The sequence below is a fragment of the Glossina fuscipes genome, unplaced genomic scaffold (assembly GCF_014805625.2).
Source record: "Glossina fuscipes isolate IAEA_lab_2018 unplaced genomic scaffold, Yale_Gfus_2 0, whole genome shotgun sequence".
Classification (NCBI taxonomy): Eukaryota; Metazoa; Arthropoda; class Insecta; order Diptera; family Glossinidae; genus Glossina; species Glossina fuscipes.
This window is the reverse complement of record NW_023998414.1, coordinates 37,013,539-37,034,658: the sequence shown is the minus strand read 5'-3', so window position 1 is coordinate 37,034,658 and position 21,120 is coordinate 37,013,539. Positions and strand designations below refer to the sequence as shown.

At 32.8% G+C, this 21,120-nt stretch overlaps 4 protein-coding genes across 9 annotated transcripts in view; 2 read left to right on the top strand and 2 right to left on the bottom strand.

The window, feature by feature from the left end:
• Positions 1 to 3,715, top strand: part of LOC119639472 (protein strawberry notch) — a 30,511-nt gene extending 26,796 nt beyond the window's left edge. For all 3 annotated transcript variants that reach the window (XM_038036910.1, XM_038036992.1, XM_038037073.1), the window contains 5 exons: positions 27 to 307; positions 384 to 1,945; positions 2,006 to 2,144; positions 2,286 to 2,664; positions 2,983 to 3,715. In XM_038036910.1, coding sequence (XP_037892838.1) covers positions 27 to 307; positions 384 to 1,945; positions 2,006 to 2,144; positions 2,286 to 2,664; positions 2,983 to 3,216 — 2,595 coding nt within the window. In that variant the 3' untranslated portion in view covers positions 3,217 to 3,715. The remainder of the gene's footprint in view (positions 1 to 26; positions 308 to 383; positions 1,946 to 2,005; positions 2,145 to 2,285; positions 2,665 to 2,982) is intronic.
• Positions 3,716 to 4,360: 645 nt separating this feature from the next.
• Positions 4,361 to 5,726, bottom strand: LOC119639640 (2-methoxy-6-polyprenyl-1,4-benzoquinol methylase, mitochondrial). The gene is made up of 3 exons (XM_038037206.1): positions 5,410 to 5,726; positions 4,922 to 5,340; positions 4,361 to 4,853 (listed from the first exon to the last, which is right to left on the bottom strand). The coding sequence occupies exons 1-3, from the start codon at positions 5,603 to 5,605 to the stop codon at positions 4,551 to 4,553; spliced, it is 918 nt and encodes a 305-aa protein (XP_037893134.1). The 5' UTR covers positions 5,606 to 5,726; the 3' UTR covers positions 4,361 to 4,550.
• A 236-nt stretch (positions 5,727 to 5,962) lies between these two features.
• Positions 5,963 to 11,966, top strand: LOC119634252 (zinc finger protein 62-like). Its single transcript, XM_038028323.1, has 10 exons — positions 5,963 to 6,590; positions 6,673 to 6,756; positions 6,821 to 7,102; positions 7,194 to 7,283; positions 7,343 to 7,866; positions 7,931 to 8,267; positions 8,335 to 8,633; positions 9,200 to 10,429; positions 10,511 to 10,847; positions 10,956 to 11,966. Exons 1-10 carry the CDS (start codon positions 6,079 to 6,081, stop codon positions 11,236 to 11,238), a joined length of 3,978 nt encoding a protein of 1,325 aa, XP_037884251.1. The 5' UTR covers positions 5,963 to 6,078; the 3' UTR covers positions 11,239 to 11,966.
• Positions 11,967 to 12,450: 484 nt separating this feature from the next.
• Positions 12,451 to 21,120, bottom strand: part of LOC119635429 (phosphorylase b kinase gamma catalytic chain, skeletal muscle/heart isoform) — a 17,155-nt gene continuing 8,485 nt past the window's right edge. For 2 of the 4 annotated variants that reach the window (XM_038030247.1, XM_038030239.1), the window contains 3 exons: positions 18,228 to 18,683; positions 13,467 to 13,625; positions 12,451 to 12,635 (listed from right to left, as the gene is read on the bottom strand). In XM_038030247.1, the coding sequence (XP_037886175.1) occupies positions 12,501 to 12,635; positions 13,467 to 13,625; positions 18,228 to 18,683 (750 nt within the window). In that variant the 3' untranslated portion in view covers positions 12,451 to 12,500. Of the gene's footprint in view, positions 12,636 to 13,466; positions 13,626 to 18,227; positions 18,684 to 20,965; positions 21,050 to 21,120 lie in introns of all 4 variants that reach the window. The other 2 variants (XM_038030253.1, XM_038030263.1) reach the window with 2 other exon arrangements.

Below are 21,120 nucleotides of genomic sequence, written 5' to 3'. Positions count from 1 at the left end.
AAATAATTTCGTTTTGATGCTTTAAGTGGGTCGAGGCGATGCAAAAGTTTACCGAAGCTGCCGAATTAATTGATGCCGAAAGTAGAATGAAGAAGACAATGTGGGGGCAGTTTTGGTCCTCGCATCAGCGTTTTTTCAAATATTTATGCATTGCTTCCAAAGTAAATCATGCGGTACATGTAGCTCGTGAGGCGATTAAATACGGCAAATGCGTTGTAATTGGATTGCAGTCGACGGGAGAAGCGCGTACTTTAGAACAATTAGAGAGAGATGATGGAGAATTGACTGACTTTGTATCGACAGCCAAGTGAGTTTTTTTTTTTCATTTTTTTTTTCTTTTTTCTATAAATTTACAAGAAATCGGAAAAAAAAATATTTTGCAGAGGTGTCTTTCAATCTTTGGTAGAGAAACATTTCCCTGCGCCTGATCGCAATCGAATAAATCGTATTTTAGGCCTAACGGGACCTTCATCAGAAGATAAGAAATCTACCATTATTCCCGAGGTAAATGCAAGCAAACAAAAGGAGGAAGCATCCTCCTCTTCAACTAGCACCAATAATCATAATAAACGAAAATCCGCCCGCCAAGAAGGAAAGTCGCTCAAAAAATCGCGTCCAGAAGCTTGGCATGATTCTGAAGACGATCATGCTGGCGGCTCTGACAATGAATCCGATTTTAAACTATCTAATTCCGATACAGAAGAATCTGATAATGCCAATCGAAGCGATAGCGCAGAATCTTCCGACTTTAATCCCTTCTTTAGCGGTTCCGATAGTGATAATGATCCTTGGGTGGCTCGTGCCAAAAAAAAGAAGAAAAAGAAAACTAAACCGAAAGATAATTCATCGCATCCAACATTTGCGACAAATGCTGCCGTCACAGCCTCCGCAATTACCATAATGCCGAAAAAACGTGGTCCTGTAAGCACGCAAGATAAAATACAAGATTTGTTGCAAAAAAAACAAGAACTAAAAGGCACCGTCACTCAAATAGGAGTGCATGGAGTTCGTTTGAATTATGGTCCACCGCCCAAAGATGCCATCGAACGGGCATGCAGTATGAAGGAAGAGCTATTACGTAAAATTGAACTTTTGGGAGAACGCTTGCCACCAAACACACTTGATCAGTTAATCGATGAGCTAGGCGGGACAGAAAATGTAGCTGAAATGACGGGACGTAAAGGGCGTGTTGTACAAGCCGATGATGGTTCTATACAATATGAGTCCCGTTCTGAACAAGATGTTCCCTTAGAAACGTTAAATATTACAGAAAAACAACGCTTTATGGACGGGGAAAAGGATGTGGCTATCATTTCGGAGGCCGCGTCCAGCGGTATATCGTTACAAAGTGACCGCCGAGTCCGTAATCAAAGACGGCGTGTACACATTACACTCGAGTTGCCGTGGTCTGCCGATCGCGCAATACAACAGTTTGGTCGCACGCATCGTTCTAATCAAGTGAATGCACCCGAATATATATTTCTTATCTCCGATTTAGCGGGTGAGCGACGTTTCGCTTCAACGGTGGCCAAGCGATTGGAATCATTGGGCGCCTTAACCCATGGCGATCGTAGGGCTACCGAAACCAGAGATCTTTCGCAATTTAACATTGATAACAAATACGGTCGTACCGCTTTGGAAACTGTGATGAAAACGATAATGGGCTATGAGCAACCATTGGTACCGCCACCCAATGATTACCGCGGTGATTTCTTTAAGGATATAGCTGGCGCCTTAGTCGGAGTAGGTATTATAGTAAATAGTGAAACGAATCCAGGGGTATTGAGTCTGGATAAGGATTACAATAATATATCGAAATTCCTAAATCGTATTTTGGGCATGCCGGTAGAATTACAAAATCGTCTCTTTAAATACTTTACCGATACGTTGGCGGCCATTATTAATCAAGCGAAAAAGGGTGGACGATTTGATTTGGGCATCTTAGGTAAACGACAGAAAATGGATTAAATGGCTCGACAGCAATTCTTACACTTCTTATTTGCAGATCTTGGGGCAGCCGGTGAAAATGTAACGCGAGTTAAATTGGTGCGTTTCCTGCGTAAACATGCTACTGGTAAGGCGCCCACCGAGCTGCATATTGTCAGAGTAGAGAGAGGCATGATATGGCAAGAGGCTATTGACAAGTGAGTGGTGTTGGTAAAGACCAACAAGCACGAGAGAATACGAGAGCAATCTCGTGATATGCATATTAATTATTCATGCTTGTCTTTTATTTATTTATTTATTTTTTTTATTTTTTTTTTTTTTTGCCTTCTCTCCCTCAGATACACAGATTTAGTTAGCGAAAGTGAAGGCTTTTATATATCGCATCAGTTACGCAATAATAAACGCACTGCAATTTTGGCTGCAGAAATTGAACAACCATCACAACCTCCTGCCACAGCTACCAACACAGCAACCGGTAAAAAATCGAAAGAGAAAATTCAAAGCAAAAAAGACATCATGTTTCATGTTTATCGTCCAAATACCGGTCTACAAGTTCGACATGAATCCTTGGCTGAAATTGAGAAGAAATACAAAAAAGTAACCAGCGAGGAGGCCGAACCGCATTGGACGCAACAATATGATGCCTCTGTTAATACGTGTTCACATGCTTATTGGAATGCTAACTGCCGTAATGTTAATATGGGCACAGAGTGCGAGGTAAGTGCGAGATTTGCAATTTTTTTGCATATTTTTCTAAAATACATCTTCCTGTAATATATGAAAGGGGTTACTTAGCGTAATAGCCTTCTCTAACATTATCATCCTATAATCGTTCCTTCCAAAAAAAAAAAAAAAAAAAAAAAAAAAAAAAAGTGTCCCGTAAGCTGGCCTTAGCACCATTTTACATTGATACTTCTTTACAGCTAAATGCAACTACTTTTCAGTTTATTTAATATATATATGCATGAATACTTAATTTTTATTCTTATTTATTTATTTATTTATTTTATTTTTTTTTTTTTTCTTTGTTTTTAGGTGGGTTTGCGACAACGTTTATATTATGTATTAGCCGGTTCAGTTTTATCGGTGTGGGCACGAGTAGAGCAAATTCTAGCTATGCGTAATGCCAATAATAAGATGCAAGTAATACGGATGAAAACTACTGAAGGGGAGAAAATCGTCGGTACTCTTATACCTAAATCATGCCATGAACTGCTCTTACAAGATTTAAAATCTGACGCTGAGAAAGTGGAAGAGATAAATTTTTAAAGGGAAAATTGGAAAAATTTGCTTAAAACACGTAAAAAGCACTCAAAGAACGACAATAGTAGAAATAATGCGTAAAAGCAATGAAAAAAAAAAGAGTTCAACGTATAAAGTTTAAGCAGATTTGACGGCAAACGAGAAAGACTGGTAGCAAAATGAAAACGTTATGAAGGACATTGATGAGGATGAGGATGAGGATGAGTCTCATGTCAACTTTAAAGTTGAAAACGCGATATGTAAAAGTATTTGTTTTTAATAATATCCTTTTTTTAGTTTATTCCCAAATTATTGAAGGGGTTTTTCCTTTTCTCAATTTATTGTCACATTATTGAAAAAAATGTTTAGCCTTTTTCTTTATTTTTACTCTCAATTTATCGAGAATATCATCTTTATATTTTATTTTCAAATTAATTTTTTCATTTTATTTTCTTTTACAAACACTTGCAAAACGACGCTTATTTTATGGACTTAATATGCTTGAATTTATTTATACATATATATATATATATATATATATATATATATATGTATATATACGTGCGTGTGTATATATATAACAAGAAAATCTTAAAGAAATTTTTTTTTTAAATATAAAACAAAATTATGATTAATATTTAATTACTTAAAAATATACAAAAACTACAAAAAAAAGCTTAATTAAAAATTAGAACTCCACCAATTTTTATTATTATCATTAGTTTTATTGTTTAAACATAAACATATATATATATATATATATATATATTTTTTATATTTTTTGTGTGTATTAATTTATATACATATATATATGTATATATATATATATATGTATATATATACATATATATGTATTAATTACATAGATTAGTGTTTAAAAATCATGAAATAAATTCGGTAAAAAAAAAGTGAAAATAAAGAGAATTTGAAAAAATATCTGATTTTTTCTTAAACGATAAAAGAAGAGGAAGGCAAGCGACAGCATTTTTATTGGCTTAACATATACTTTCAGAATATGTGAAGAATGGCTCATTGCAAGAAAAAGAAATGTTCTCCTTAAACTTCCAGAGTTCTGCACTCCAAGCACTCCAACAAAAAAGGAAAAACAGATGACAAGTTTCGTTGTTTAATAAATTCAAATTTCTTTAATCGGCTTCACTTATGTATTTAGAAATTATTTACATTCATTTAAAAATGATTTGAAAAAGAATCCATGCTTCGATCAAGAAATAAAACGTATTAAATGATGTTTTTCGTGTTAGTTACAAATTGGTTCGTCTTCTCTTCACTTTTATTTCGTTAACCTTTGGTGATGGGTATAATAAGATGCAGTGTTCATGAAAAATTCCATAATGATATTATTACAATTTAAAACCTGAATGTATGCTAGTTACGCCAAAAGAAAGATTTTCATATTGGACCATTTGAAAACCAACGGCTGAAATCATTTTTTTGAATTCTTCTTGCTGAGGAAATTTGCGTATACTTTCTACCAAATACTGATAAGGATCCCATTGTCCTGCCAATATTTGTCCCATTGGTGGTATAACTTGGAAAGAGTATTGATCATAAAGCCATTGTAAAACATCATTAGTTAAATGGCTAAATTCCAAGCACATAAAGCGACCACCAGGTTGTAAGACGCGGTAAGCTTCAGACAAAACCTAAATTGTGGATAAAATATTAAAACAATGTGAAGCTGAATTCATGTCTAACATTTGATAATACGCACTCTGTCGATATGAGTACAATTTCTTATACCAAATGCTATGGTATAAGCATTAAAGCTATCATCAGGAAATGTTAACTTTTCGGCATCTTCACATTTCCATTCAACCGACATTTGAGGTAAACTTTGCGCGATATATTTTAATCCCTCAGCTCTTTTCTGCCCTACATCAAGCATGTGTTGATTGATATCGCTGATGGTGACGTGACTTTGCCGGTTTTTAGGATTGGGAATATTGGCTAAATATTTAATATAACGGAAAGCTATATCGCCGGTGCCTCCTGCCATATCCAACAAACGGGTCCCATGAGAAGGACCTAAACGTTCTACAAAAATATCTTTCCAAATACGATGTATACCAATTGACATCACATCATTCATTAAATCGTAAGATTTGGCCACATCTTCGAAAACTTTGTGAACTGCAAAGGTATATAATAAGGATAATTATATACGATAATTTACTCTCTTAAATCTTTAAAAATAGAGACCTTTTTGAACTTTTTCACTTTCCTTGACGGTCTGAAATCCAAAATGTGTAGTTTCTTCGGTGCTAGTTTCCTGCTCATTTATTGATTCTTTTTTGGTCGTTGTTGACATCCTCTTTCGGCATTTTAAACGCGTTGAACGGAAATTATTTAAAAGGTTACACGCTTGTATTGTTTTTAAATTTATAGTGTAGCTCATTTTTTCGAATTTTCCTAATGAATTCACGTTATTTAATATATATACAACAAAACGACAGTTGTATGCATCTACAGTGGGAACTAAACATACGTATCGTATACGTACGATATTAGTTTTCGCTTTCTGTTGAAATTTATATGATTTTAATTAATTGTTCATTAAACAAAAAAAGTTTTTCGTGTTTTTTCTTTTTTTTTTTTTAAGACTCTTTTTCTCAATTAATTTATAGAAAGCACTTTTAATCCTGAAAAACATCTCTGTTTTGAAGCAATTTCGATACTAAAAAGTTTATAGCCAACTCTGTTAAAAACAGATGTTATCTCCCAAGTCGATAAAACTGCATTTTCCCATCACGCGAATTATAAACAAGTCTTTATAAATTTTTACATTTTTCATAAAAAACCTACTGAGAAGTAAAAGTATTATCAATGCAAGTATTATAAACACAAGCAGAATAAAACATTCCTTCAAATATGGCTTTGGATTTTACATTAATGTGTCGCACTTGCTTGAGTGAAAATAATGTGTATCATAAATTACAAGATGCCCCCTTGGAAAACTATAAAATTTTGGAAATGTTAACAGCATTGGTGCCGCAGTTAAATATTGACAAAGAAGATCTTACTTTCCCGGTTTTAGTGTGTGACTCTTGTGTGGATCAACTGCTAAAAGCATTTAAATTTCAGCAACAATGCTTGCAAAGTAATAAAATTTTTATGACCCTGGTGGCAAATAATCCCAGCACTACCAACAACGCTGCTACTGGAGTAGTGGTTTTAAATTGTAACAAAATGAAAATGGAGGTGGAAGACGATATCCATTTGCCAGAGAACAATAATTTTAAAGTAGAAATGGATATTGGGGAAGAGGCGAAACAAGAAAATTTCCCAACTGAGATAAATCCTCAAGAAATAGAGATGGTCCTAAATGCTAACAGTGTTGATTGGTTTCATAATAATGATAGTGTTGAAGACGATGCTTTTAGGTAAATTTTTATGCTCTCTTTTTTCTTCTAAAAAGAAATTATTTTAACATCGCAACATATATATATTTTCCTTCTTACTTAGTGCTAAAGATATTTTAGACATTTCATCTAAAGATAAGGATACAAGTATCGAAACTATCGCTAGTAAACTTAGAGCCCTAGAACGGTTGGCAAATTTTAATATTAATAATGTCATGAACGCACAAAATTCTACAAAATCTGAATTTCAGAGCTAATCATAAGGATGCACAAACTGCGAAGCTAGTATGTCCCCAGTGTCCGAAAACGTTTAAGACTCAAAAGCTTCTAAATAAACATATTACTCGACATTCTAACAAACACCCCAAGCTGAAAACAACCACAAGAAAAAAGAAGAATAGCTTGGATAAGAACTTAAAAACTGACACAATTGGAGACGTTGAAAAAGTTGGAATAAAAACAGATGCTGACGATGCTGCGGTGAATACACTGGAAAAAGGTCAAGATGAGAAAGATGCAAGGAATCAAGAAAAGTACGAAAGTGTGAAATACTCTCTTAGTTTAGCTTTGTTTAGTGAACGGTTTTATGCACGAATTTCTTGAGTTCTTTTTTCCTACTTTCAGCGAAAATCCCACTAATGAAGTAAAATCAGAAATTTTACATGATGATGATAACAAGGATTTTATAGATACTGGCATTGGCGAGATAGAGAAGTATTTTCCATATCCGACCGTTTTAAGGAAAATTTTAATAACGATTTTATCCCAATCAGACCAAACAGTAATAATCGTCGTAATGGTTGTTATCAATGTCAAGAATGTGGTAAAGTATTCGATCGCCCGTATCGTTTAAAACGCCATAGTTCGGTTCACTCTTTAGAGCGTCCTTACCAATGCGAACAATGCAAATATCGCTTTTTAACCCAGGCTTTGCTGAAAGCCCATAAACTCATGCATGACAATGAAAAGAAAGGTATTCAAAGTACCCACCCCACCCCTATTAATGGCTTCAAATGCCCCGATTGCCCTAGACGTTTTGAAAAGCAAGCCTCTATGGCAGCTCATCGCCAAACACATACGCGTAATGCTGGTTTGGCCAATTATCCATGTCCGGCTTGTGAACGCAAGTTCATGAATATTCGCTCTTTGGCAGAACACATGTCAAATAAACATCCGGAAATAGAAAAACACCAGTGTAATCAATGTGAGAAATCATTTGTTCTACATGCTCATCTAGTTGAGCATTTAAATCGACATATGGGTAACAAAAATCTTGTTTGCCTGGTATGTGAGAAAGGTATGGTCCTTCAAACGAAGAATTATTACAATATATTTTTGCGTTAAAATATGATTTTGAACAGAGTTTAGTTATGGCAATACCCTAAAGGAGCATATGCGTACGCACAGCGGTGAAAGCCCTTACTTATGTCCCCAGTGCGGTAAAACTTTTCGCAGTGCTAGTAATCTACGTCAACATATGGAACGTCATGGTAATGAGAAACGTTATCAGTGCCCAGAATGCCCAAGTCGTTTTGCCTGCCAATCGGATCGCATTAAACACATGTCGATACACACTAATCACAAACCACACGTCTGTGATTTATGTGGTTCAAGATTTACACGCTCCTACTCTTTGTCTAAACACAAACAATTACATACCGGCGAAAGGCCCCACAAATGTGATCAATGTAATATGGCGTAAGTTAATTTTGCCCCTTTGAGCGAATTTTGATAGATAAAATTTGTTATTTCTATTCTCTGGCAGATTTGCTATAGTTTATCACCTTCGCCGACATATGCGTACACATACCGGTGAAAAACCATACAAATGTAAATACTGTGAGCGCGCCTATGCCGAAAGTGGTGATTTAACTAAACATTTGCGCACTCACGTCGGAGAAAACACTTACATGTGTACCCAATGTCCTAAGGCTTTTAAATATCAAGTCGAATTGAGACAACATCAATCGGAACACTACAAAGAAGCACAAGAACTTTTAAAGAATCAAGAAAAACAGGAAGCGGGAGAAATCGGACAATTACCTGAGACAAATGAGGAGAAAAAATCATAAATTGTAAATATTTTAATTGTAATAAATAACATCATAAAATAACTAACGAAAGCTTTTCTTACCCCATTTAAAAATTCTATTGCGATCCAATTTAATTTTTAAAAACTTTTAAATTTGTAACAAAATTTAAGTAAAAATGCATAATATAATTCTCACAAAATGAAAAATCATGTTTAAATTTCCAAGTGTAATCTTAAATTTGCACAAATGTACCGTTCTTTTCAATAAATGTTGAGTTGCTAAATATTTTATTATATATGATTGAATTAATTCGTTTCACTGAAAACAACCCTGAGATTTTTTTGTTTACTGCGTTCGCTAGTATGAATCCAATTGGCAGCATTGGCAGCTATGAAAGCAATGAACGACAAGCCCAATAACAACTTAATATATTCGCCGTTAATTCCCATACCAGCCAGTTATCCCAATCATATGCTGTTTTGTTTAGAAATTTAAGGCCAAAGCAGCTGTTTGTGGCTTATTTATGACTTTGGTTTTTTTATGAGATCAAGTAAATTGCGACAAAATTTATATAAATTGGATAAAGTTGCTTATGAAAAATGCCATTTAATAGCATTTACGGACGTATATGTCGTATTTGTTTGTGTAGAGCTCAAACATTATACAGTTTACAAGATACAATTGTCGGTATAAAGGATGACGAGAATCTATCATTACAAGTAATGTTAGAACAAATTATAATAGACTGTAAAACGTTGCCGGAAGATTTAAAGATGCCGGAACAGATTTGTGAGTTATGTATGGAGCAATTAAAAATTTCCTTCAAATTTCAACAGCTTTACAGACATACAAATGAGCAACTGTTGAGAATATGGGAACAAATGCGAACTTCTTCAATTACAGTTAGCGAAAGAATCGAAAATGTTGAAAGCCAAGAAACTGGAAGACTTGGTTTAATTGACGAAGATTTTCGGAAAATTAAAAAATCAAAAAATATTATATTTGATATAAATTCTCATAATTCAAGTATGGAATGTAACAAAACGCATTCTGGGCACAATGGCTATCTTAATTGTAATGTTGTTACTAAAACTCATCAATTTTTCAGGCATAATAAACAGCAATCATTAGAAAATAATTTCGTATGTAAAATTTGTTTTTACCGTTATACCACAAAAACTCTGCTTGAGGAACACATACGAAAAACTCATCAACCAAGGATTTTATTGAAAATAATAGATTTGAAGAGATTTTCGAATAAAGAACTATTGGAAGAGCAACGTGAGGGAATATCAAATGTAATTAGTGAAAATGTTCAAGTGGAGAGCTCGGAAAAGTCATGGTCAGGATGTAATGATTCAGACAATAACGATACGAACGATTATTTGATATCATATAAATCACTACTCTCATGTACCGAATGCAGAGCTACGTTTAAAACTGTAAAACGCTTAAAGTGCCATAAAAAAACTCACGTGAAATGCTATCGTTTCGTTTGTCATATATGTGATCATCGATTTAAATTTCCACATCTTTTAAAACAACATCTGATCAAAGTTCATGCTCAATTCCCTAACAGTAAAAATAGTAACGAATCAGTTGATAAATTAACAGTAGAGAAACAAGTGCAATTCCATTGCAATTATTGCAAATGTGCATATAATTCGGTAGGCAGTTTGGCGCAGCACATGAGTAAGAAACATCCGACCATAAAACCATTCAAATGCGATAAATGCGATAAAGCGTTTGTAGTGGAAGAACACTTTAAAATTCATATAAATCGTCACAATGGCATTAAAAATTTTAAATGCGAACATTGCGATAAATGTAAGGATACGAATATAAATTAACTATCCTTGCAAAATGTAAAAAATACTTTCTGGTTTATGTTTTCTTTCTCTATGTCAGCATTTTCTTTTAAATTTGCGATGAAACAGCATATGCGTATGCATACAGAACCAGCGCCTTATTTATGCACACTGTGCGGTAAAACTTTCTATCGTCCCAGTAATTTACGTCAACATATGCAACGACACGGCGAAGATAAACCTTACGCCTGCCCCCATTGTCCTAGACGTTTCAAATGCCCTTCAGATCGTTACATACACTTAATGTCGCATAATGCGGGTAAAGTGCATGTTTGCTCAATATGCGGTAGTCGTTTTTCACGTCTCGATACCCTAAACAATCATCAGATGTTACATTCCGGCAAGAAGCCCTACAAATGCGATCAATGTTCTATGGCGTAAGTTCATATCGAAATCCTAACCTTTATATTCACCATTTAAACATGAGACTATCTATACTGTATTAACTTTCTTATGTATTTTGATTTTTTAAATTTTATTTTTAGCTTTGCTTCTCCAGTTAATCTAAATCGTCACAAACGCACTCATACTGGGGAAAAGCCATATAAGTGTCAATATTGCGATCGTGCATATGCTCAAAGCAATGATTTAACCAAACATTTACGAACGCATTTAGGCGAAAACGTGTATATTTGTAATAAATGCCCGGAAGCCTTTAAATATCATGCGGAATTGAAAAAACATCAATTGCAACATTATCATGAAGAACAAGAATTACAAATATCAGCAAATTCCACCGATGTAAAATGTGATGTTGAAAAATGTTGAGATGATCTACACTAAACGTTTTAACGAAAAGTATTTTACAATTAATATATTATATCTTTTATAAAGAACTTTTAGTGTAGAAAAATATTCCACTCTTGAGAAATAATTCTTGGGAAAAGATACATTAAAACCTATGCTTCATGTAGTCTACAACATACAAACAACCATATATTTTTATGATAAAATTTCATATACAAAAGTTAAGAATATTTTCAAGAAATTTTGTTAAATTTTCAAAAGAATTTTTATAAAATTTACCCTATGGATAAGCTGAAAATTGAATTGGTCTAAATCACTAAACTGAAGTGCTTGGAATGCAGGCTTTTAAAAAATAAAAAAAAAACAAAAGAGAACCTGTCTCGTTTGCCATCGCCAAGCATAACGAGACATGAGCTAGCAGTTGTTATTGCTGACAATTTTCTGCTCGAAGTAGCACGCAGCGTAGTAAAATGTATAATGGATCTTGCAAAAATTTTAATTGTTTCGCGAAATATTTATTCCGTCATCCGCAAATCTTCAATACTAGATTTACCGACGTTCTTGTATTTACACCTAACTTTTTTTTTTTGCACGGTAGACACGCGCCTGAGAAAAGCGTGCAAGAAAAATTGTCTAGAAAATTATATGCAACTCTTGGATAAATTTGGGGATATGTTCCATTTTATAACTTTTAAAAATCACGTAAAATGAAAAAAGTTCACTTAGTTTCCTGAAAAACCGTGCAAAAAAATTAATAATGATATCCATATTATATATTTTTTTTTTATTTTAAAAAAAAAAAAAAAAAAAAAAAAAAATTACATATATATTTGCTGCTTTAAGTCTTTATTAAGCAAGGATATAGTGGAAGACGTGTTAGGGAGACGACTATATAAAAATGAAATGATAAAATAAGAATGATAGGCGTTCAAGCATTTATTACACGTCACGCACAAGAGTAATTATTCTCCCCTATCGTGTTAAGAGTTTTGATTGATGATTTTTATAATTCTTTCTTTATTGGTTATTCTTGATTTGATTTTTTTATGTTATTTAAAAACTTTAAAATATCATTATATTTTTGTGACTTAAACAAAAAATGATTATGATTGAAATCAAAGTGAATTTCGTTTACATACAAATATAAATAGCGACTACTTATCAAATATTTATCATCAAAATTGTTATTTAGTCATAATTTAGCATTAAAATTATACTTTTGTAATTAAATGTCTAATATTTTATACTAAATCGAAGCAATTGAAATTTACAAAACATTTTGACTATCGACTTAAATTATTAATATACAAAGCATGCAGTTCGGTGCGTGGAGTATTTTCAAATAAGGCGGCACGATTTTGTCCTTCACCCTTTTTAACCCAATGACCATAAACGCGAAAGGCGCAACCATCAATAACCTGTAAAATGGAAATGAAAGTTCTTAAGCAATTTCCCTCTATAAATAGAAAAAGAAAAAAAAACAAAAAAAAAAAAAAAAGTTCTTCCAATTGTATGTCTGTGCAATTTTTAACTATGAACATAGTGAAAGTAAGTAGAAGACTTGCTCCTACAGTTTAGAAAGCGCTATGCTTGAGAGCATGAAGGATGATAGCACATACCAAGTTAAGTGCCTATTACCTCTAACGTTACCCAGGCAGGCGTTGCAATATGTGCAAATATCGAGCGTCATCGTGCCCGGTAATCATTTTATAGTAACTTTTCGTTCTACAAATCAATTATATAAATTTTGATTGATTCCCTCAATTTTTTTATTTATTTATTTATTTTTTTATTTTTTGTTCTATGATCGATCGTGTAATACGGTGGCAGTTGGAGATATGTGCCAATTAATCTCAAGAAAATAACGCAAGATTTCACGCAACACGATAGTGCGAGTGCACAAGGAATGCTTTGCGGCTGTACGAAGTATACACAATAAAGGATTTTCCGAAAACTAATCGGAAAACGGATCGACCGAAGATTCGAAACTATAAAATTGTTTGATGAGAAAGAAGTGAGAAAAAAAAAAACAACTCAAATGAAAAGGGACGAAAAAACCTTTATAAAAAAATATAAATGAAAGAATCGACGATGATGGGAATTAATAGCTATAGGTTATTACTTTTGATATTTTTTTTTTAAACTGATGACTGATGACTTGTGGTGGTTTTTTTTTTGAATGAAAAAAGCTCGGCGAAGATACAACATCTTATATGATGCATAGGCTATGCTTTTTTCGATGTACTTACCTTACGCAATACTTTAATTCTGTAGGGATCACGTATAGCTTCATCGACATGCAACGGCTCGGCAGTGTAACGTAAACGTTTTATGCGTACTACTGCCCTAACCACTAGTATAACGAATTGGAATTTTTTTCGTGCATTAAAACAACTTTGTTTTCGTAGCTGTTTGGATGAAGAGAAAATCGAAAATGTTAAAAAAAGATTGGCATTTTTTTTGCAATTTATTTTTTGGCTTATCAAAAAAAAAAAAAGAAAATCTGGAAAATTTAAAAGAAAAAGGAAATGATCCTTTCATACTTTACGAAAGAAAATTTTATTAACAAAAAGGCTTGAAACGTTTCCAGTTTTTTTTTTTTTTTTTTTTTTTTTTTTTTTAATATGAGATCTTTAGTGTTTATTAGAAATAATTTTATCGAAAATAAAAACTGTAACGAACACAAAGTGGAACAGAGGTATAGTGTAACACAAAAAGCCATTTAAACAGTGACGAGTTACGAGTCGACCTTTAAGTTAAAGTGAAAAACAACATCATTTATAAAACATAAGTTATTTTATTAAAATTCGAGTGAAATGCGTTATTACGAGATGATGTTTAAAGCCTTTTTTAAAAATGTTCGGTTAGAAAGCATTTTGGAACTTTGACATTAAAATACTTCCTCGTCATAGCTTGTAATTTTACACCGAAACAGTTGAGAAGGATTACGCGTAGGAAATGTTAAGCTACATTATTACTTAAACATTTTTAGAGTTTCTTCTTTTTCCAAAATAAATATTCCAGGGTTTCGATGGGACAGAGTTTGAGATCTAATTAATGCAAAGAGTGGATCTGTTCTTTCCCTCTTCACCTACTAGGTGTGATTAATGATTAGTGTGCAGAGCAAGAAAAAAAAAAAAAAAACAACAACAACAGAAACTCTATGTCATATAGAACGGACTTTCAGATGAGCGCATGTCAAATTCCATGACATTCGATCAGTTAGTAATTAATCGTTTGTCGTTTAGCAGCCGAAGAAAATCGATAATTTTGATTATTTATTTCACAATAGAAAAAAACAAAAACTTTATAGCAAGGCAAGCAAAACCGATTTTTAGATACCCTACACTACTCCGCCTGGTACAGTTATTCATTCGTTTTCGTAAAAATACATCAGAAATTACACATTATTTTTATGCAAAGGCATACTGTTGATGAAAGCCCGCTTATTGGACGATTCCCAAAAGATTACATGGCTTGATCCAAATTTAATAAATTTCTCAAAAATTTCACTAAAAAAGTAAACTTTTTCTCCTTGGAAGAGCTTGTTTTACCTTAGGGTCTAATAAATAAACCTATGATTCAAATTCGGGACGACATTCATCTAAAAATAATAAAAATGAAATCTTTTTTGAAATCCTTACTATTCATCAAAAATCTTACACGAATTGGGATCCAAGAAATAGACTCATGTGGTTCAATTTGTTGTCAATTTTTTAATTTTAATATCAATTTACTATCATAAACAAATTTTCATGAGAAAACATTAACAGTTAGCCATTTATGGCATATAAGGGTTAAGGGTTTACATTTCCTAAGAATCCTTATATGTGATTGTACCAAAAACATCGACGTATGTGGTCCAAGTGCGCTAACATTGATTTCTTTGTCAATTTACTATCATGAAACATGAAAAATTATACCTTTTTACTACATACCAGATACTAAAAATAGAATGAATTTTATAGAGAAATTTTTAAAAATGCTCGTGTAATGATTTATTTTGAAAAGCCGTTACATGGGAAGTAGTCGATAAACTGGATCGATCTGAAACATTTTCAATAGTAATCGTCCTCGTGTCAATGCACGTCGCGTTGTACCAAATTTTATCTTGATATCTTCAAAAGTTGTGATTTGACTCAGGTTGAACACAAAAATACATGGACAGCTTTCAAGATGGACCGACAAGCTTAGATCAATTCAAAAAATAAATTACACAAATCCCCATTAACTTAATACAGTCTGTACTAAAAGTGGTGTAGGAGTATTAATGAATTTCGTGTTGTAGCTAACACTATAAGGCACTTCTACTTTTTGAAAAGTCAAACCTTAAAAGATACTAAGGAAAGATCCAATAAATATTATAGAGAATCTGTTTCATTAGATAAGATTTAAACGTGATCATTCTAGTACACACGTAGTGAACACCTTTTAGGTGGAAAAATTGGTTGCAACACCATTTGGGTGTTAGTGTTTGAGGTATTTCAAAAGTTAGCTATCTCTTCAGGGTTTCGCTTCATACTAAAAACCCAATGGTATGTAATTTAACCTTAGTGTATGGACGGACAACTATTTTCAACTCTTTGAAATTCTTATAACTTGTAGAAAGCTATAAACAAGATTATATTGAGAAATAAAATATAATTTTCCCAAGAAGCTTCTTGTTCCCTTATCCTACCTATCTTGCCTGTTAATTACACTAATGTACATATATATTTAGAAAAAAAAAAAAAAAAAAAAAAAAAAAAACATCTATAATTTAAAATCAAGTAAATATTTGAGAAAAAAAAAAGCAGAAAAATCTTAAGTATGTCTCCATGTAAACTATTATCAGTGGTTTTCATAAAAGATGTCATTATTCATCATCTAAGAGAAGGTAGCGTCACAATATGAGAACTGAATGTAGAAAAAATGGAATAAACCCTATTCGCTGGCCAATGTGAACATTATATGCGTCTTTCGCAAGCATTACAAATAACAGGAGAAGTTGAGATAGAAATCAAATGGATGTCTCGTATGTGTATTATGATCTGTTCCGGCAAAAAGAAACCATCAGTATGGTGCCCTACGACAACAACCAGCTTGTTAGATTTCACTGATGATTTAGTTTGCCCCCATGTATGTGCTGCTTTCTTGGCCGTAATCACCGGACGTCGCCCTTTGCGATCACTATTTATTCTAATCGATAGCACATGGTCATGCTAAAAAGTGTCCTTTTTGTTCACATGTGACTAGAGATGCGCAACACTTTTAGAGAACGAAATGCAGCGAGAACTTAGTCAACATATCAGATTAAGTTTTCTTCGCCAAACTGGTTGGATCGGAACGCTACGAAAATTGCTTTGTCTTTCTCAAAAAGTATTTACAAAAAAAAAAAAAATTTTTTTTTTTTCTACTTTTGCTTTAAACCAGTTTTTCTGTGGTCAGTTATATGGTAAAGGGTTCAAAAAATTGCCTCAGTCGAATCAAATTTTTACATAAAAATTGAAAATATCGAAAAACTACTACTTAGCCGCTTTTATCAAAGAATTTTCGAAAATTGCAATTCTTTTCCATATAAAAACTTTTTGAAATATGGCTGAAAAGTGGCCGAAAAAGTCGATCGACTCGAAATCATTTTTAATAGCATTCGTCCTTGAATCAATGCATGTCAGTGTGTCAAACTTCATGAAAATATTTAAAAAATTGCGACCAATAGTTTTGAACATGCATTTTTATGGACGGACAGACGGATATACAGATTTCACAAAATGATTTAAAATCGATCACAGTAACACAGATGGTGTAGGGTATAAAGAGTAAAACGCGGATTATCGCTGTAAGCATTATACGCAATTATCTATTACGGGGATAAATGTCATGTTCAAAGGTTCTTTTGAATATGATAATAAGGGAAAGGAAGCAGAGACCCATGTTTCGAAGCCAAAGTAATTGAAAGAATTTGCGAGAGTTAACGAGCGAGAGCTATTAGAACGCATCGCTCACTCAAACAATGTTTTAGTTTACATTTTCGATCACTCGTTTTGCTTAACTGTGCTTTTAATTCAAAAGTTTAAGCAGACTTTTGGATAAGATTGGATTCGCCGAATAAACTAAAGCACTAAAGTGCGTTTTACTCATTCGCTCAGCGTGTAGTTATTAACGTATACATACGTACATTCATTACAGGCAGACAGACAGGCAGGCAGACAGGCGTGAAAACACATTCAGCCAAATTGAAACGAGAGTGGAGATAAATTTGAAAGCTTCGTCGATTTGTCATCATTGACGTGATCAATACTTTCACTTCATCATTCCATAAGATTGGCTTATACATATATGAAAAATTAATTGGCAATGAACGACATATCGGACTTTCGCTAGCGTATTATGCGCATATATTTAATGATAATTTTGATTGAAAAAAAAAAATAAAAAAAAAATTCATTTACTGTCTTAAGCACAATATTTTCTTAATATTCTCCTAAATTTCGAAGCTTTACATCCGCCGCAAATAATAAATGAAAAGAAATGCAAAAAAAAATGACTCTTTAAATATTAAATGAAAAAAAAAAAAAGAATCCGAAGCATTGATAGTGATCAGATATTAAGAGCCCATAAAATCATCTTATTTTATAAGTAAAAAATATCTACATATATAATATGTAAGTTTCACAATAATAAATAAATAATAATAATAAAAAAAAAATAAAAAAAAAAAAAAGTGAACAAAATGATTAAATAAGCCTTTACAGTATACTAATTAACTATGCTGCCATAGTATAGAAAGGTGCATATATAGGGGTCAACATTTCTAACCGAAATATAGTCATCCAATTAGTCATTCGTTACTTGTTGTGTTCGCCGAGAGCGTTAGAAAAGGGTGAAAAAAGAAAAAAAAAAAAAAAAAAAAAAAAGGAAAACCTAATGTGTTCTAATAAAAATGCTTTTAAATTAAAATAAAAAGAAAAATGAAATAAAAAAAAAAAAAAATAAAAAAAAAAATAAGGAAAAGAAAAAGAAAAACCTGCCTGTTGAGTATAAAAAAGACCACGTTTTAGATTTGCCGTATAATTGTGTAAATGTATTGTGGTTTGTCGCTGTTGTGCCTCATGTTGATAAAGTTGATGTTGTCTTATGTTCTGTAACCGCTGTTGTTCGTGTTGTTGCTGAGTGGCTCTAAAATGCGCCGACGTTGCTGGATAGGTAGGAACAAGAAAATTATCACAATCTACGATACCGCACTTAATCGCATTAGCCTTAGATTGTTGAAATGTAGTTCTCTGACTTTCAATATTTATATCGGTATCGGTAGGCAGATGTTTAGTTGTTTCCATGATTTGCTTTAACGAAGATTTCTCCATTAATTGAGAATTTTCATGCGTCGTTTCATAAAATTTTGAATATTCCCGTAGTGTACGAATATTTTGTTCGCATAAATGATATGTCGTTGTACGGCCATCAATGGACGGTTCTGGTAGTAAAACCTGAATTTAATTAAATTTTTATGAATTAAGTCAAAAAATTTCAAAAATATATGAACTAAAAATATTAATAATAAAAGACATCTTCACATATATATATATATATATATATATATATATCCTGCTACGCTCCCTGTTTAATACTCTTCCTGCGCTTTCGAAAATACTTTTGCCCACGAAATTCTCAATTTAGTTTATTTATCATTTTAAATGACTCGCAAACGGTTGATAGAGCACAAATATGTCTTGTGAACTCAGAGAAAATGAATTGAATTGAAATGTTGTTGTCAGCGATGCCAATAATGACTGGCCATCCAACTTGAACTACATTTTTAATCTCTGCAAACAATATCGTCTCCGACACTGATAAATTACTGTATGCTTTATGGAGCCTATATATACATACGCTTGATCACGGGGTAAGATTTTCATAACCATTCGCCTATCTACTTGCCTGTAGCGTCTTATGTCTATGTTCGAAAAAATTGATTGAGAGAGAACTACGACTTGGCAGAATTGATTATATCTCAACGCACAACGACAATGACAATAATTGAAAAAGTTCAATGTAATTGTAATTCATGGTAAATGTTCATCTAAATCTCGGTACAAGCAAATAGTTTCCTTGACTTTCCTTAGAACGGACAATCGAAAAACGGTTCCAATCAACAAAACCTACAGTGAGTGGAACTAAAAAACTGTAATTTGCAATCCTTAATAGTAGATATTAAGGGGAAACATGATGCCATGTAATTACCCGAAACCATCGAAACATTCAGTGCTAAAGCACAATCACATTCACAAGAAGTAAGACTAAATGATATATCCGTTGCCTTAAATCAATATATAGGGTTTAATGTGGCCGGATCAGTTGATCAGTTGGAAGTGGGTTTGTTCAGTTTGATCTTTGCATTGGTCTTAGCAAATCTTTTAGTTCGATAACCCCCTCTAGGCTCTTAGGCCCCTTAGGATATTTATTCTCTATTGCATGGATGTTTGAAAGTGCATTACATTTCTTATCTTGGCCCAGCTCGTCTGTGGTCATGGAACCAACTGAAAATATGCTGCAGCATATTCCATATAGCAAGGTTTGGCGAGCGCGTAAAGGAACAAACAAGAAATTGCAGACGGGCGAACGGATAGATGGATAGGGCTAAACCTAAGCACAATTTCTATTGAGCAAGAATGTGTGTGCGTTACACGATGTCGGCTTCTAAATGCAACAAATGAAATGCACAATCTAATATATCCTTAGTATATCGTCATCGGTAATAGAAGCTAGATCTGGTGCGGTCTGCAGCAGAACGGTATTCATCTGAAGTAGCTTTGTTTACACATATTACAGCGAAGCCATCTAAGAGGCACATCTAGAAATGATCCCCATCGACTGACTGACTGACTGACTGACTGACATGCCTTCATTTAACAAATACCTTGCAACTTTTTTACACAAGTTCAAAGCATTGGACATCAAGGGCATTGTAATGTTTTACTTATTTACGAGGAAAATAATTAATCAAATTGATCCGAAGTATTTTTTTTTTTTACTCTGAAACAATAAAACGTAGCTTTCTCATGTCTTTTGTCCTTGCCATGTTCCATTTTTTTAAAAAGGAAAAAAAAAAAACAAAAAACAAAAAACAATTCCCCAATGAAACTTGATGTGTTGTAAGCAACAGTTTCAATCGGCACATTATTAGTTTAGCATTCAATTTTATTAGATAGACAGGCAGACGCATTAAAGACGCAAGTTTACTTTCAAGGTAATAAAGAAATACCTAATATATATATGTTTCTATGCATTATTATCCAATCGATATCGATCAATTTAGTGTAACCATCGCAGTAGAGATGAAGCCTGCTGCTCATTATCATAGTCGTCTTAATAAAAGAGAATTTTTTCATTAAATTTTTTTTTGTTTTTTTTTTTTTTTTCGAAACCTTTATATGCACCTTTTAGGTTGAACTGAACGCTATATAAAAGACGAAGACATGCACAAACATGCTTAATGCACAAAATGATAAATAAATAAGTTGTGAAATGAAAGACATTTACACTATGGAAACGAAAGCACTATCTTGGACAAATATATATATATATAGAACTTGTCGACAATCAGACAAAATGTTCAAAGAGATTAGTGTGTTTGTGATGGTATGTATTAAAGAGTTACTATATATATATTAGAGAGGATCTCTTAAAGAGAGAATTTAAAAAAAAAAAAAAAAAAAAAAAAGAGTTATTCTCCTTCTCTCTCTTAGTCTCGTTCTTCCGTTATCATTACCAGTGCAATTTCAATGATGCGACTCATTCTTCTAGAGTTAAGGGATAGGCTGCGTTTAAGGCCATCAATGTTTTGCTCGAATAACTTTTAATATATATATTATATATAGATATATATATATATATATATATATATATATATATATATATATATAT